The sequence below is a fragment of the Meriones unguiculatus genome, chromosome 17 (assembly GCF_030254825.1).
Source record: "Meriones unguiculatus strain TT.TT164.6M chromosome 17, Bangor_MerUng_6.1, whole genome shotgun sequence".
Taxonomy (NCBI): Eukaryota; Metazoa; Chordata; class Mammalia; order Rodentia; family Muridae; genus Meriones; species Meriones unguiculatus.
The window spans coordinates 39,913,063-39,926,358 of NC_083364.1; the positions used below are offsets into that span (position 1 = coordinate 39,913,063).

Here is a 13,296-nt window from a genome sequence, read left to right on the forward strand (position 1 = left end):
CAAATGCCTCAAAGACCCCAAAGAGAAAGCCATGCTTATCCTTGTTTGTGATGAAGGACAGAATCAGTGTAGTTAGAAGGGTGTTGGTTTGTCCATTTGATTATGGTTCTGGAGATTGCATCCAGGACCCTGTGCACAATAAGCAATTGTACTGCTGAGCTATGCCCACAGCTCAATAGCAGAGAGCTTTGGGAATGAAGCAGTTAGCCAGCATAAGGGTCCTTCTGAAACCAGGGTCCTGAAGAAACTACCACATGTTCAGATAATTCAGGGACATCTCAGAGACTTTAACCCAGTGATGGAATACTTAACAGAGAATAGTAACATATCTCATTTCCCAAACTTACTTGTTCACAAAAACTTTTATTCACAGATCAGTGTTAACCACTCTGAAAAGAAAATTTATAAAATAGTTTGAGTTAAAGCTTCTTAAAAATGAACAGCTTCTGAAGGAGTTTGGACAGGTTCCCATCAAGATATCTGGGGAAACTGGATGATGTTGCAGCATCTTCTATGCTTCTGAAATTTTAGTCATTAAAACTAAAGTATTTAAAGCTTGAGGAACTGGAGCAAATTATCTTAAGAATATGTTACATTATTAATAGTGTGCAATCCAACTTGGCTACAGATGAGAACAAGATGAATAGAAACGAGGTCTTTCATTCAGGGGCTGGGAATTTTTTCCCCTAGCGACACATGGCACAGTCCTGATAACCCCAGGCTTGTCCCGATTCACACACTGCATGTGAGATAATGTCTGTCAACTCTTTTGTTCACACACGCAAGTGGAAACTGAACATTCTCTGCCCACCCCCACAGAGTCTGATAGTTTTCTCACGCAGGACCTTGCCAATTTGTTGAATAATATGATTTAGAGCTTCAAACCTAGGACAATTAGTATCCCTTTTCAATAAACAGGACATTTCTAAGGCTAAAGGGAGAAATGTAAACAAAAATTATGGAAGAAGTAAAAATACATAACAAAGAAGCTAAACAGAAAAAAATTAAGGGAAGTTGATTAGAAAAAAATTTTTGTTATTGAAAGATTTGCTGTAATAAGCAAAATAAGATGTACCAGTAAGATAAAGCTGCTCCAGCAACACTGAAAAGGCTGGGTTGCAAAGTTTTTGTTAGTTTTTTAGACAGATGTTCACAGAAGAGCACAGCCCAGGGCAGAAACAGTAGAATTCTTTAGAGGAATGTGCAGTAAAGGAAAATGAGTAATTTATATGCGTTCCTGGGTCTCCATGACTGTGCTTACTGTTTTTAATTGTGGTCTCCAGGATCTGTCAGTGCTGAGAAAGGGATGTTTGGACAAGTAGATAAAACGCTGTATCTTTCTGAGACAGCAGAAAGATGTATCTTCCATCTATTGATAAAGTGCCGCTCTGTCGCTTGCCATCTAAAATCATATTAAACTTGCTAGCTGACAAGCAAAGCTCTAAGATTACATCATACCATACATACCATTTTGACATCTTCATGAATTAGCGCAATCATACTATTGATAAAGAAACTTGGAATACCATACCCACAGAGACTTATCTCTTTCACACATTTGTCTTTTCATGGGCATGGGGAGATCCTGGGCCAGCTTGTGATACATTGCCTAATGTTTACTAAGTTTAGCAACAGCCCGGAGGATGCAAAGTCTTGGATCCTTGTTTAAAGATGCACCTGAAGAACCTAGCCCTAGAATTGCCTCTGTTGTGGTGGAAAAAAAATGGAGGAGATCCACTCAGATAAAATGTTATCTCCTTCTCCTAATCTGGTAGGAGGGGAAAAAATATGCTTGAAGGTAAGTGATGGCTGCAGTCAGTGGCAGGAACTAGTTATCAGTCCAGTGAGTGGTCAGAGCCTTGTATTCTTGGTTTCCAGGTTGATCATATTCCCCTGGATGTGAGGAATCCGCTTATCTTCTGGCTCATGAACACCCTCTGACTTTAGAGGAACATAGTAGTAGCCCATGATGGAGAAGATCAAGCAGACCACCAGGAGGAGGCAGGAAAACAAAACGAATTCAGCCCACTGCAGGGAGAAATAACCGGAAGGGAAGATTATGGAGTAGCCTTTAAATAGGGGAATCTGGCTGTAGAGGGATAAGATGGCTAGGAATCATTGCTTGAGGCACTTTTCTTGGCAGAACACTAGATTCCCCGGCCTCTCCTCCCCCAGGTACATGGTGATTATTGCCAAACACATATGTCTATTTTCTGGCCAACTCTGTCATCTAAGCCTCATGTCACTGATAGGGGACCTGGAGGCCAAGATCTGGGAAAAGAAAGAAGAGGAAGTTGGAGGGGAAAGTTTGCGTAGACGCGAGCTCACGTTCTCCTCGGATCCATACCTGTACCAGGCCGCTGAACTGTGCCACTACAAGCACAATGATATTCCCAACGGCAACGGTCAACAACCAGGCTGCCTGGAGCACAGACTTCATGCTAGACGGTGCCTGGGGAGGACACATTTGTTAGTACTGAGATTACCCATTCTCCCTTCCTGCTCCATGAACCTAGCCAGGGAACATCTCCCCTAAAATCCTACCGTCGTTCATCTTCCTCACTGGCTTCAGCTCTTGCATTGTTTCAAGAGATTGTAATAATATAACAGGAAGAAGAAAGTGGATTATCGAATCTTTTTATTTTATTGTATCCTATAATTATTACCCCAAACTTAAGAAAGAAGCTGTGTTACTGTGGTACTCTGAAAATACAAGAAGAGCATAAAGAAAAGGAAATAAAACAGCATTGGAGAGGTAATTTACTGGTTCCTGTTACACAGCAGGTCAGGCAGCCAGTGTTTGAACATAAGTAATCTAATCTCATAGCCCTTGCTCTTCATCTTATTTTTTTGCACCATAAACTCAAATGCTGTATTGTCATGATCCAGTACATTAAGATGGCTGCTCGGGGTCAAATACAAGGAAGTCATGAACCAAAGAGATGGAGGTCTTAGGATGATGTGCCCATTTAAGGCACAGGACTTAACACTCATTGTCTTCTAAGTGATGTCACCATTTCTACTTGCGAAATCTTACCTGAGAATAAGAAAATTCAAGTCCTGTGACAGAGAACATGACCTCTGCTGCTGTAACCAGGACATACTGTGGTAGCTGCCACGCAATGGATAGTTTATTGGCTGGAATGTCTTCTGTCTTCCAAGCCCGAAGACCCTGATTCGTGATCTTAGTGGGAGAAATAAGAAGTGGACTTCTCAGTAATCTTAAGAAAAAGTACACCTAACTACAGCATTCTATGAGCTGTGTCTATTCCTTCCTTTTAGTTTCACTTCCCTGATACCATCAAGACATTAGACATTTCCATACAATTCCAGTGTTTGGAATCTTCTCTTGGTAACACTGCATTCATCTTCCTGACTTCAGTCAATTACAGTAAAAGTCCTTGAAATTAAAGAGTCTTTGGGGCATTGGGTTCAAAACACTGACGCAAAAGAATCTTGGTTTTTCTTTAGTTAAAAATGTATGTACATAATGTCTAGGAATCTGTGTGTGTGTGTGTATGGTGTGTGGTGTGTGTGTGGTGTGTGTGTGGTGTGTGTGTGGTGTGTGTGTGGTGTGTGTATGCAGGTACAGGGGCGTATGTTCTCAGCATAAGAACATATTATGACAAGAGCCCCTAAAAGGTCAGCTCTCAGATGTTCTAAGGTAGTTAATTAACTAAATGAAACATAAAGAGTGGAAATGATAAGGACTTCGATGAACTGAACCATCAAAAGGCAGAGCCAGTCATGTGACATGGTCGTAGTTGTCGTAGGATCTTCTGACATTATTACAATGTCAGACTATAAAATCTATGGAATTCTAAATTCTGGCCACTAATTCTTTTATTACTTAATGTCAACACCAAATAACCCAAGCAAGCTAGGACTGTGGAAGGAATTGGGTTCACAACCTTCAATTTCTGACATCTATTTTAGATGTCTAAGAGCCATCGAGATTCATAAACATCTAGAGAGACAGAACAAGCAAAGACTGGACTAACACAGGAAATACAACTTTTCCAAGTCAAGGTGTGTCCCTAAAAACTTCAATGTTAAAAGTTATAGTATCCAGTATTTGACAGCGTAAGCTTATTTGGAAATAGGGTGCTTATAGATGTAATTAATCAAGTGAAATGGGGTGTTAAGGTGGGCTATTTGAATATGATGGGTATACGTACATATAATGGGGGAATATAGATAGAAAGGCACACAGAGTGCTTTTCGAAGATACAGTTAGACAATGGGGTGATTATATTGTACCTCAAGAAATACCAAATTCCCAACAAACCACTAGAAGCCATAGGAAAGGCATGGAAAAGTTTCTTCCTCACAGGTCTCAGAATGAACAATCCTTACAGACGTGTAGGATATATAGGTAAAGATATAAATGATAGAGAGAGAGATACGGAAAGGTATAAAACACTAAACTTCTGTTTTGTAAGGCCCTTAGCTTATATTAGCTTATCACAGCAGCCCTATAAAGGTTGGTTTATTACTTGATTGGTTTATTACTTGAAAAATTGATTCATGTTATACACCAGAGCAAATGGGCAGGAAATAATAGGCATTTAGACTGAAAAGAAAGTGAAGCTATCGCTATTTGTAGATGACATGACCTCGTATGTAGAGAGTTTAAGGGCTCCACTAAAGTGCTAGGGTCTAACAAATTAGCTCAATAACAGTTCATAATGATATACACAGATTAACACACAAAATTAGCTATATTTTATGACTTAAAATAACCAATAGAAAAATGAAATTAAGAAATAATAAAACTAATTGAGGATAAGTGTGAGAAAGTAAATATAAACGGTAGTCTCTGGAAACTACAAAAGCATTCTACAAATAAGACATCATATTCTGCTCAACCGCTTTTCAACAAGAGCATCAGTTTAGTTACAGTCTTTTCAATAAGTTGTATTAAAATGACTATAGATAATTCATACATATGAATTATTTGTCCCTGTGTGTGAAAGTGTAGAATATGAACCTTTAATGAAAGGTTATTACATAAAAATAGTAATTGAAATCTGATACCCTTGTCTGGACACCCACAGGTACCAGGTTTGCATGTGGTACACATACATACATGCAAACACAATACTCATACACAAAAATATTTTTTTTAATTAAGATTCAGGCTGGGCAGTGATGGTACATGACTTTAATCCCAGCCCTTGGGAGGCAGAGGCAGGCAGATCTCTATGAGTTTGAGGCCAGCCTGGGCTACAGAGTGAGTTCCAAGACAGAGAAACCCTGTCTCTGAAAACAAAAATAAAGACAAAAGTTCTTTGGTCTAGTTTCTGAGTCAATTGCTGTTTGTTTGTTTGAAACACTGTCTCACTATGTAGCTCTGGCAAACCTTGAGCTTTCTACATAGGCCATTGCCTGGTCTCAAACTCACAGAGCTCTGCCTGCCTCTGCCTCCTAAGTGCTGGTATTAAAGATGTGTGTGTGTGTGTGTGTGTGTGTGTGTGTGTGTGTGTGTGTGTGTGTACCACCATGCCAGTGGCAATTACTTTTGATAGACCCCAGTTAATTAATTCCAAAACTTTGTGTGGGGATTGGTATTCAGACTGTTGTATAGTAGATAAAAATTCCAGGGACCCAGGAGACCTATGTATCAAGCTAACAAGAAAAAAGTAATTTTCTATGAATAGTATTTGGCTACCTAAGGTATAAGGAGACTGAAGCTGACTGAGATTTCATAGTGATAGCTTGGGACACGTTGTGTCTCCATTCCCAACACTCTTTGCCTGCTTCTGTTATGTCATTTTGAGATTCCCTATAGAGATCGTGGGATTTCTAAAGCCACTGCAGACCTATTGCTATTTCAATAGGAAATGTGCTCTCAAAGACATATGTTTTAAAGGACTGTTCCCCAAAGTAATGTTCAGAGGTGGTACTTCAAGGGAGTAATTAATTCATGAAGGCTCTGAGCTAATCAATACATGAACTGACTGATGGATTTAAGTTCTGAATGGACAATTGCATCATGGTAGACACTGGTAGGGGAGGCCCCCAGTAAGCATGAAGGAAGTAAATCAATGAGGGCATGACTTTGAAGGTTATATTTTGTCCCCGATCCCTTCCTCTGCTGTTCTCTGTGCTTCCTGATCACCGTGGCATCCCTGACACCCTTTTTCCATCATGTCCTTCCACTGTGATGTTTCTTCAATAGACTTAAAGGCAACGGAGCCATCCAACCATAGACTAAACCGTGTGAAACCATGAGCCAAGAAAACTGTTTCAGCCTTTCTACCCATTTCTCTCAGACATTTGTCACAGTGGTGGAAAGTCTTATAGCGGGCAAGAAAGAAGTATATGATCCTGTCTTGTGCAAAGTCTTCTCATTTGCACTTTGTCCTCATTAAGAAGATTCCAAGATGTGTGTGTGTGTGTGTGTGTGTGTGTGTGTAAAAGAGACATAGACAAAGAGATAGGCAGGCAGACAATCAGACAGAAGGAAGGCGGTCGGTTGTAAGCTACTTACATTAGTGATCACAAACAAATATGTTATACCAAAGTCTAGATGACCTAAATCAAGAGAAAAGCCTTTGTCTTCTGTCTCACAGTACACTGCGGGGTATCTGCAACAAGATGAAATTTGGCTGGAATAAACAGCATTGTTTAGGACACACTTCCAACCCCAGGAAGAGAGATCTCAACTCTACTGAGGAAAATAACGAAGCCACTTGTCTTTGAAGAGAGACACTTCTAGGAGTGAGCCACTTTCGTGCCATGTTTCTGCCTTGGATCTGCACTTCTTACTGCCTTATAAGCACATAAAAATTCTAACCCTGAAGAAAGACTACACAGATCAACTTTTGTACATTTCAAGCCCATGAACTTTCCTCACGTGAATCTTATGACTTATTAAAATACAATAAAACAGGGAACATGAGAGAGAAATTCTAAGTAATGAGGTACCAATGACAGGTATAAAAGAGCAGGAGCCAAAATCAACACTAAACTTCCTGAGCCTCACAGAGGTGGGCTGTATTAACTACACAGTGCATTCATCACAGCAATCATAATCTCAGCTGACCAACGTAGAAATAAGATGAGCCTGAAATGGCGAGGTTACAATTAAGAAGAAGCAGAAATATCCTCACACCCCAAATTAACACAGATGTCAATCACCTGAATACAAAAATAGTGTTTGAAAATGATTGTTTTGATAAAAGTAAAATGTCCACAAAGGCTCTTACTTTCCTCTTGGCACAGTTCTGTATGCAGATACTCCGTAGTCTTTGCCCACACTGAGGGGAGCACCTGCGCCCAAGGAGATGTTGATGTCTTTATGCAAAGTGTTGATAAATCTGCGGGAAGACACATTATTTACACATCAGACAAACATATCCAAACAGGGACAGCCAATACTGTGTTGCTCATAACTATATTCTAAGTGTGTAAAATAGTGGCTGGGACAGGAACAAATAGACAAACAAATGAACTCGAATGTAAGAGGTGATCACCAGCCTTAACTTACTCTAGGAAAAACAAACTTTTTTTTTCTCTAGTGTATGGCTGACACATACTCATCAAATGGCCAGGTAGATTACTACAGTCACACATGGCAATCTGACCTTCCTTTCTAATCAAGTCTAGGGATATCTAACTTCTTTCTTTACTATATGCATGTGTGTCCACATGTGCGTGTATGTGTGTGTGTGTTCATGTTCATATACTTTCACATGTTGGGTGGGAGCCTGAAGTCAACCACAGATGTTGCTTCTCATGATAGCTCTCCACCTTGCCATCTGAGACGGATTACAAGTTCATGCCACTACATTATTTTTTTTTTTGCATGGGCTCTGTGGCTTGGCCTTGACCTTGATGACCTTGTGCAGCAAGCCCTTTGCCCACCAAACTGCTTCCCCAGCCATTTTTCCCCCTCCTAATGGTGGAATTTCTCAATTGAGATTTAAGAAAAACAATACAAATCTGCGTACAATGTGTTATATGTAAAGATATAACATTTTCCGTTAACCAGTTAGCTTCTTAGAAAAGAAATCCAGTTTGACTGGGGCAAAGTTTAGAGGCCCCACCCACAGAAGGCGCTGTCATTATATTTCAGTCGTCAGAAACCTCTTTCTAGTGTTCTGACCGGAAGGCCCCCTCAGATGGGGTTTTGATTAATTTCTGTTTGAATGATTTTAGTCTTGGTCTTGCTCTAGAGATAAACTGGGCAGTTTCTTCTAGTATTTTGAAAGTTGATTCCTGGGTTTTTCTCATTTATGCAGAAAAATCTATGCCTGCTGACCCTTCTTGCTTTACTTACTTTGGGTGACTTGTCTTTTCTGAAACATTTCAAGGGCAAGTTCTTACATGTATTTTACTTCCCAGTGAATTCAGACTTTTCTTCACAGGTTCTCATCTACTTTTAAATAATAACTACCTGGTCTTGGTGCCACAATTTCTCTATGCTTCATACCCAATTCCAGCCACAGAGAGCAGGTGGTCACCTCTCTATCTGTCCTGTGCTGTATGACAAGACCTTTAGCCCTATCAGCATTTAAAACCAACTCTTTTGCTAGCTGTCAATTTAAAATAGGAACCTATAGTGTATAGGACAGAATAAATGAAGGTACCAAAAATGAAGGTAGGAACATTTGCTCACTTCTAAATGTTTATCAGTTCTTTCCCTGAGAGTAAGATAGATGGATAACAGTAAGTAGAAGGACTTCTTGTGGTGGGAAGCAGAGGCCATCTACTGACTCAGGGTTCTCTGCCAGCCCTCCAGGCAGGGAGCGTGCTGGCACATTTGCCTTTCAGTGTCCCAGAAAATGTCACAGACACCAGTGCCCCTGATTTTCTAAGAAGTAAAAACCCTTGCTCGGAGCAAGTGAAATGTGAGGCCTCTTCATCTGAAGTCCCCAACACCCAAACCTGATGGCTGTCATCCCATTGGCTGTTTTGACTCCTGTATCCTTTACCTGCAACCGAGAAAAGCAAGAATCAGTAGGAGCTGACTAATGGAAACCTATAGTGAGAACATCCCATTCTCAGGCAGACCCTTGGTGACTTCTGATGAGGCAGTCATCCTACTTCCAAACAGAACTGGAGCGACTCCCTGACTTACCAGCATACTGGAGACGCTTTCCCCATCCTCATGGACAACCAGGTGGTAACTGTTCTTCTCCTCTACAGAACGCTCATTGTGGACAGACAAGTTGTTATACTTCAGATGAAAATGTAAATTTTGGCTTTTTGTTTCCAGGTGCAATTTGGAATAGTGCGTTGTGTTCTGGGGGGACAAAGAACCTGTTACACTCATGTTCTACGCCAGTGTGGACATTACAGTTCCATAGCTTTGGGATGTGTCACCTCATCAGCCACTAGCCATTTCTGTCTCTAAATCAGTTATTTCACTTCTAGGACACTAGCATGAGACATAGAGGCGTACAAAAGGACAAGAAGGGAGGTTCATTATAACAGTGCATCATTATAATATAATGAACAATGTTTATTATAATAAATGCATCAGGGCTGGAGAGATGGCTCGGTGGTTAAGAGCACTGGCTGCTTTGAACCAGGGGACCTTGGTTCAATTCTCAGCACCTGCATGGTGGCTCACAACCACCTGTAACTATAGTTCTGGGGGATCTGATATCCTCTTCTGATGTCTGCCGGCACTAGGCACGTACTGATACACAGGCATGAATGTAGGCAAAGCATCCACACACATAAAAATAAATAAAAATTTAAAAAAAATTGCAGTGCTATAAGTGTAGCCAAGTGGCAGAGTGCTTACACCACATGCCTGATGCCCTAGGTTCAATTCCCAGCACAGCCACAAAGACAGGAACAACAACACCCAACTTGAGTGTCTATAAGAAAACACTTCAATGAACTATATCTGAGGGATAGACTATTATGCGATCACTAGAATAATGTGTTAGTTATCAGAGATTATTTAAGGCCATCGGGACAAGGTTGTATGATCAGATGATTAATGTCATTAAACACCCAAGGTTACTGTAGCATATACAATTTCTAATTCACCTGGGCCCCAAACCTCACCTGAAAAGAGTTGATGGACTCCACCAGGAGAGAATTATTTCTGCTTCCTAGCACTGTCACCTTTATTTTACCATCTGCCAAGTTCAGGACTTGTAGGAAAATCTCTTGGGGAGCTGGCTGCGGATGGGCCATTCCCTGAAAGACATATAAAACAAGAACACACACCTGAGTCCTAGCTCTGACAGCAGAGCCTTCCGGCCAACACCACACAAGTTCATCCCTCTGAAGTGCATTTGGCTTAGAAATATGAAGCGTCAAATGGTTTTGTAGGTAACGAGCACATTTCTTCAGTTGTGGTCTTACAGCTCATTAGTGGCTGTTTGATGTCGCTACAGAGGCATTGGATAAACCTTTGTTCCCTAGATGTCTTGGGTATTTGTGTTGTGCACTTTCCTGAAGATAAACTCTGAATCACTGGGGTGGAAAGCGGGCTTCGTAGCACTGTTGCTCTTTTCACCTAAATATTCAGCATGACTGTCCTGTGAAATGAATAATTTGGTGTGTCCCAAGGAATCATGATTGGACATGTAAGAAGAGTGGATGGAAGAGACTGGAAGCTTCACGTTGATTGAACTCACGTTTATTTTTATCTCTACAAGTGCAGCAACTGCGAAGGCCAGGCATGCTAGGATCATACCAGCAGCCATTTTCCTAAGCGATCTGTGGGGGAAAGGAGAGCCCGTTATATCTACCCGTTATTCAATGCGACAGAGTCGAGGATCCTTAGCCTTTCTTTAAAGACTTTCTTAGTTCATCCCAATTACTTTTGAAAATGTTTTCTAGAACTCTCCTTCAAACACCCTTTCACTCAAGTCACACTTGGCAACTCTTCTCTGTAATATGCCACTTTTCTCACCTTTACTTACGATTACAATGACTTTAGCCATTACACCATAATATTAATGGTAACAGCAATATAACCAGGTTTGTTGTGTAATAGATATCAACTGCTATAATTCTTCAACTCATTTTTTTTTCCTTTGGAGGTCTTTGTTGGTGTGAGAATTGAGAAGGACTCTCTCCTCTGCTCTTCTGTGGCATTTCCATCTTCCCTTCCTAGGGTCTTTACCATAGGTATTGCCTCCGGTATTTGCCATGTAACGGTTATCTTTGGCTATGCTCTACCTCCCTTTCTAAGTAGTGAACACCTTGAAAAAGAAGGATCTGTGCTTGATTTACACTTTCATGGAATGTGGCACTAGACTCCCTAGTTCCTGCTCCATAAGTAACTGTCAAGGGCATTTGTATGTGGTAAAGTTGCTGATCATTTTACTGTCACAACTAGATTGCTGTTAAATCAGAGACGGGAGGAGACTCAAACTGTAGAAACAGTACTTTCTACTCAGCATGGGGTAGGTTCCGGTGAATAGTAACTAAAAATAATGCTGCACTCAGTCCTACCAGGTCCTTTCTTAGTTTCATAGAAACAACAGGAGATTCAAAAGAACTAGTTGTCACCAAAACCTTAGGACTTAGTCCAGGAAGATGGCCCAGAGTATAATGTGGTGAAGGCTGAAGACCTGAGTTCAGTTCCCAGAACTGTCATGGCAGAGGGAGAGAATCAATTCCCTCAGGTTTTTCTCTGACCTCCACACATTTATGGCACACACATTACCCCCTCCCCCACCACACACAAAATAAGTAAGTAAGTAGACTTCTTTGGAGAGCAACATTCAAGGGCAGCATGGAGTTTTAGAAATCCAATACCACATACTTGCCTAGATCTACCCCTAAAGCATCATATACTCAAGTCTGTAACATTGCCATTGATAATAACAAGTAAGATCTAATTTCTACCTTTCCACACCAATAGAATTTTGTCAAACATGGAAAAACAGAAACCAATAGATGATTAATCAGAATAAATAGTTAATTAAATAGAAACATCCCAACTTTGAATCCTCACAAAACTGGGCAGACATTGAATCAGTGTGCAATAATTCATACCCTCGTGAGCACTTACGAGAAGTTGATTCCACACTTGGAGATCAGCCGATAAATGACAAGGTCAAACAATGGGATGAAGAGAAGAACCAGAAAGGGATTTAGTACCTGAAACACCATGGCAACAAAGATTAGTATAAGCGTCCTCTGTCTTGGGTGTGAGCTCATGCTCTCATCTGTTTGTACGCACCTTCTTTATATCTAATTCACTTTCACCCCAGGAGGTAAAAGAGTTCACATTTCTCAATCTCTTTATACCCAAAGCTTACCTCTCTTGCAAAACATCTTAACCTACAAATATACTAAGGGAATCATTTTTCTGAGGCTGTTTTTTTTTTTCCGTCAATCAAATTAAGAATCACTCTTTCCCATTGTCCATTGTCTTTAGTTTCACAGCCTAAAGGGAAAATAAGGTGCTAAAAAGTATCCTGAAAATCGCCATCAGTAAGCAAAGTCTGACTTTGTTGCTCATACAACAAAAGTTTATGCTTTCTTTTTGTTTGTTTTGGTAGTACTGGGGATCAAACCTGGGGTGTCTTGCATGATAGGCAAGGGCTGTACCGCTGAGCTGGAGCGATAGCCTTGCATTTGCACTTTCCTGACAATATTTCCAATTATACTACCTTGACGTAAAAAGAAAATCCAATGCTCACCACACATTACCTGTGGGCTCATACCCAGTTTCTCTGGACTTGGGTAGAACTACCTCCTTAGGAAAGGATGTGAGAAAGCAGAGTGTGACTCAAAGGAACTCTTTTCATCTCTACGTTTGGGCCTTCTCGGCACACAATGAGGAATGCATCAGGCGATGGCCCTTAACCCAAACGCAGCAGGTAGAGGCACAAACAAGGAAAGAGACACACGCCTATGCCTGCAGAGAAGTCTCCTACCTGCATCTGATCCGGCTGAAGCACAAAAAATCCCTGAAACATTATAATAAGCTATAGTTAGAGAGCAGCAGAAGACGAGGAAATCCTGTTACCCATCTTGGTAGCAGAGAAGAAGCATATAAAAGAAAACTCATCAAATCTTTGGCTCTGCAGCACTTGGTTTACTGGCAAAGATATTTGGGCAGGAAAGAGACTGGGGATGAAATCATGACTATTTGCTAAAGACAGATGAATCCCAGGAAGAAGGTTGCTTTTGGTGTATGGGTTAAGAATCTGTTCTCCAAAATGCTTGGAATTTGCAATTGTCGTGCATATTGGAGGCTGGAGGAGAGGCAGTAAGGCTGAAAGTTTAAATATGAAATTCGTTTATGTTCTATACATGTCTCATACACTAGCCTGAGGGTAATTTACTCACTAATTGGCAAGAATTTTGTTC

General features: G+C 40.7%; 1 protein-coding gene across 2 annotated transcripts in view; it reads right to left on the minus strand.

Annotated features, from left to right (window-relative positions):
• Positions 1–343: 343 nt before the first annotated feature.
• The window catches only part of Slc15a2 (solute carrier family 15 member 2), a 30,967-nt gene continuing 18,014 nt past the window's right edge, over positions 344–13,296 (minus strand). Inside the window, exons 12-22 of one of the 2 annotated variants that reach the window (XM_060370344.1) lie at positions 12,861–12,893; positions 11,990–12,078; positions 10,605–10,686; positions 10,027–10,161; positions 9,086–9,250; positions 8,893–8,939; positions 7,212–7,322; positions 6,494–6,590; positions 3,038–3,184; positions 2,348–2,452; positions 344–2,028 (exon numbers count right to left, since the gene is read on the minus strand). In XM_060370344.1, the coding sequence (XP_060226327.1) occupies positions 1,852–2,028; positions 2,348–2,452; positions 3,038–3,184; positions 6,494–6,590; positions 7,212–7,322; positions 8,893–8,939; positions 9,086–9,250; positions 10,027–10,161; positions 10,605–10,686; positions 11,990–12,078; positions 12,861–12,893 (1,188 nt within the window). In that variant the 3' untranslated portion in view covers positions 344–1,851. Of the gene's footprint in view, positions 2,029–2,347; positions 2,453–3,037; positions 3,185–6,493; positions 6,591–7,211; positions 7,323–8,892; positions 8,940–9,085; positions 9,251–10,026; positions 10,162–10,604; positions 10,687–11,989; positions 12,079–12,860; positions 12,894–13,296 lie in introns of those variants that run through there. The other variant, XR_009586966.1, reaches the window with a different exon arrangement.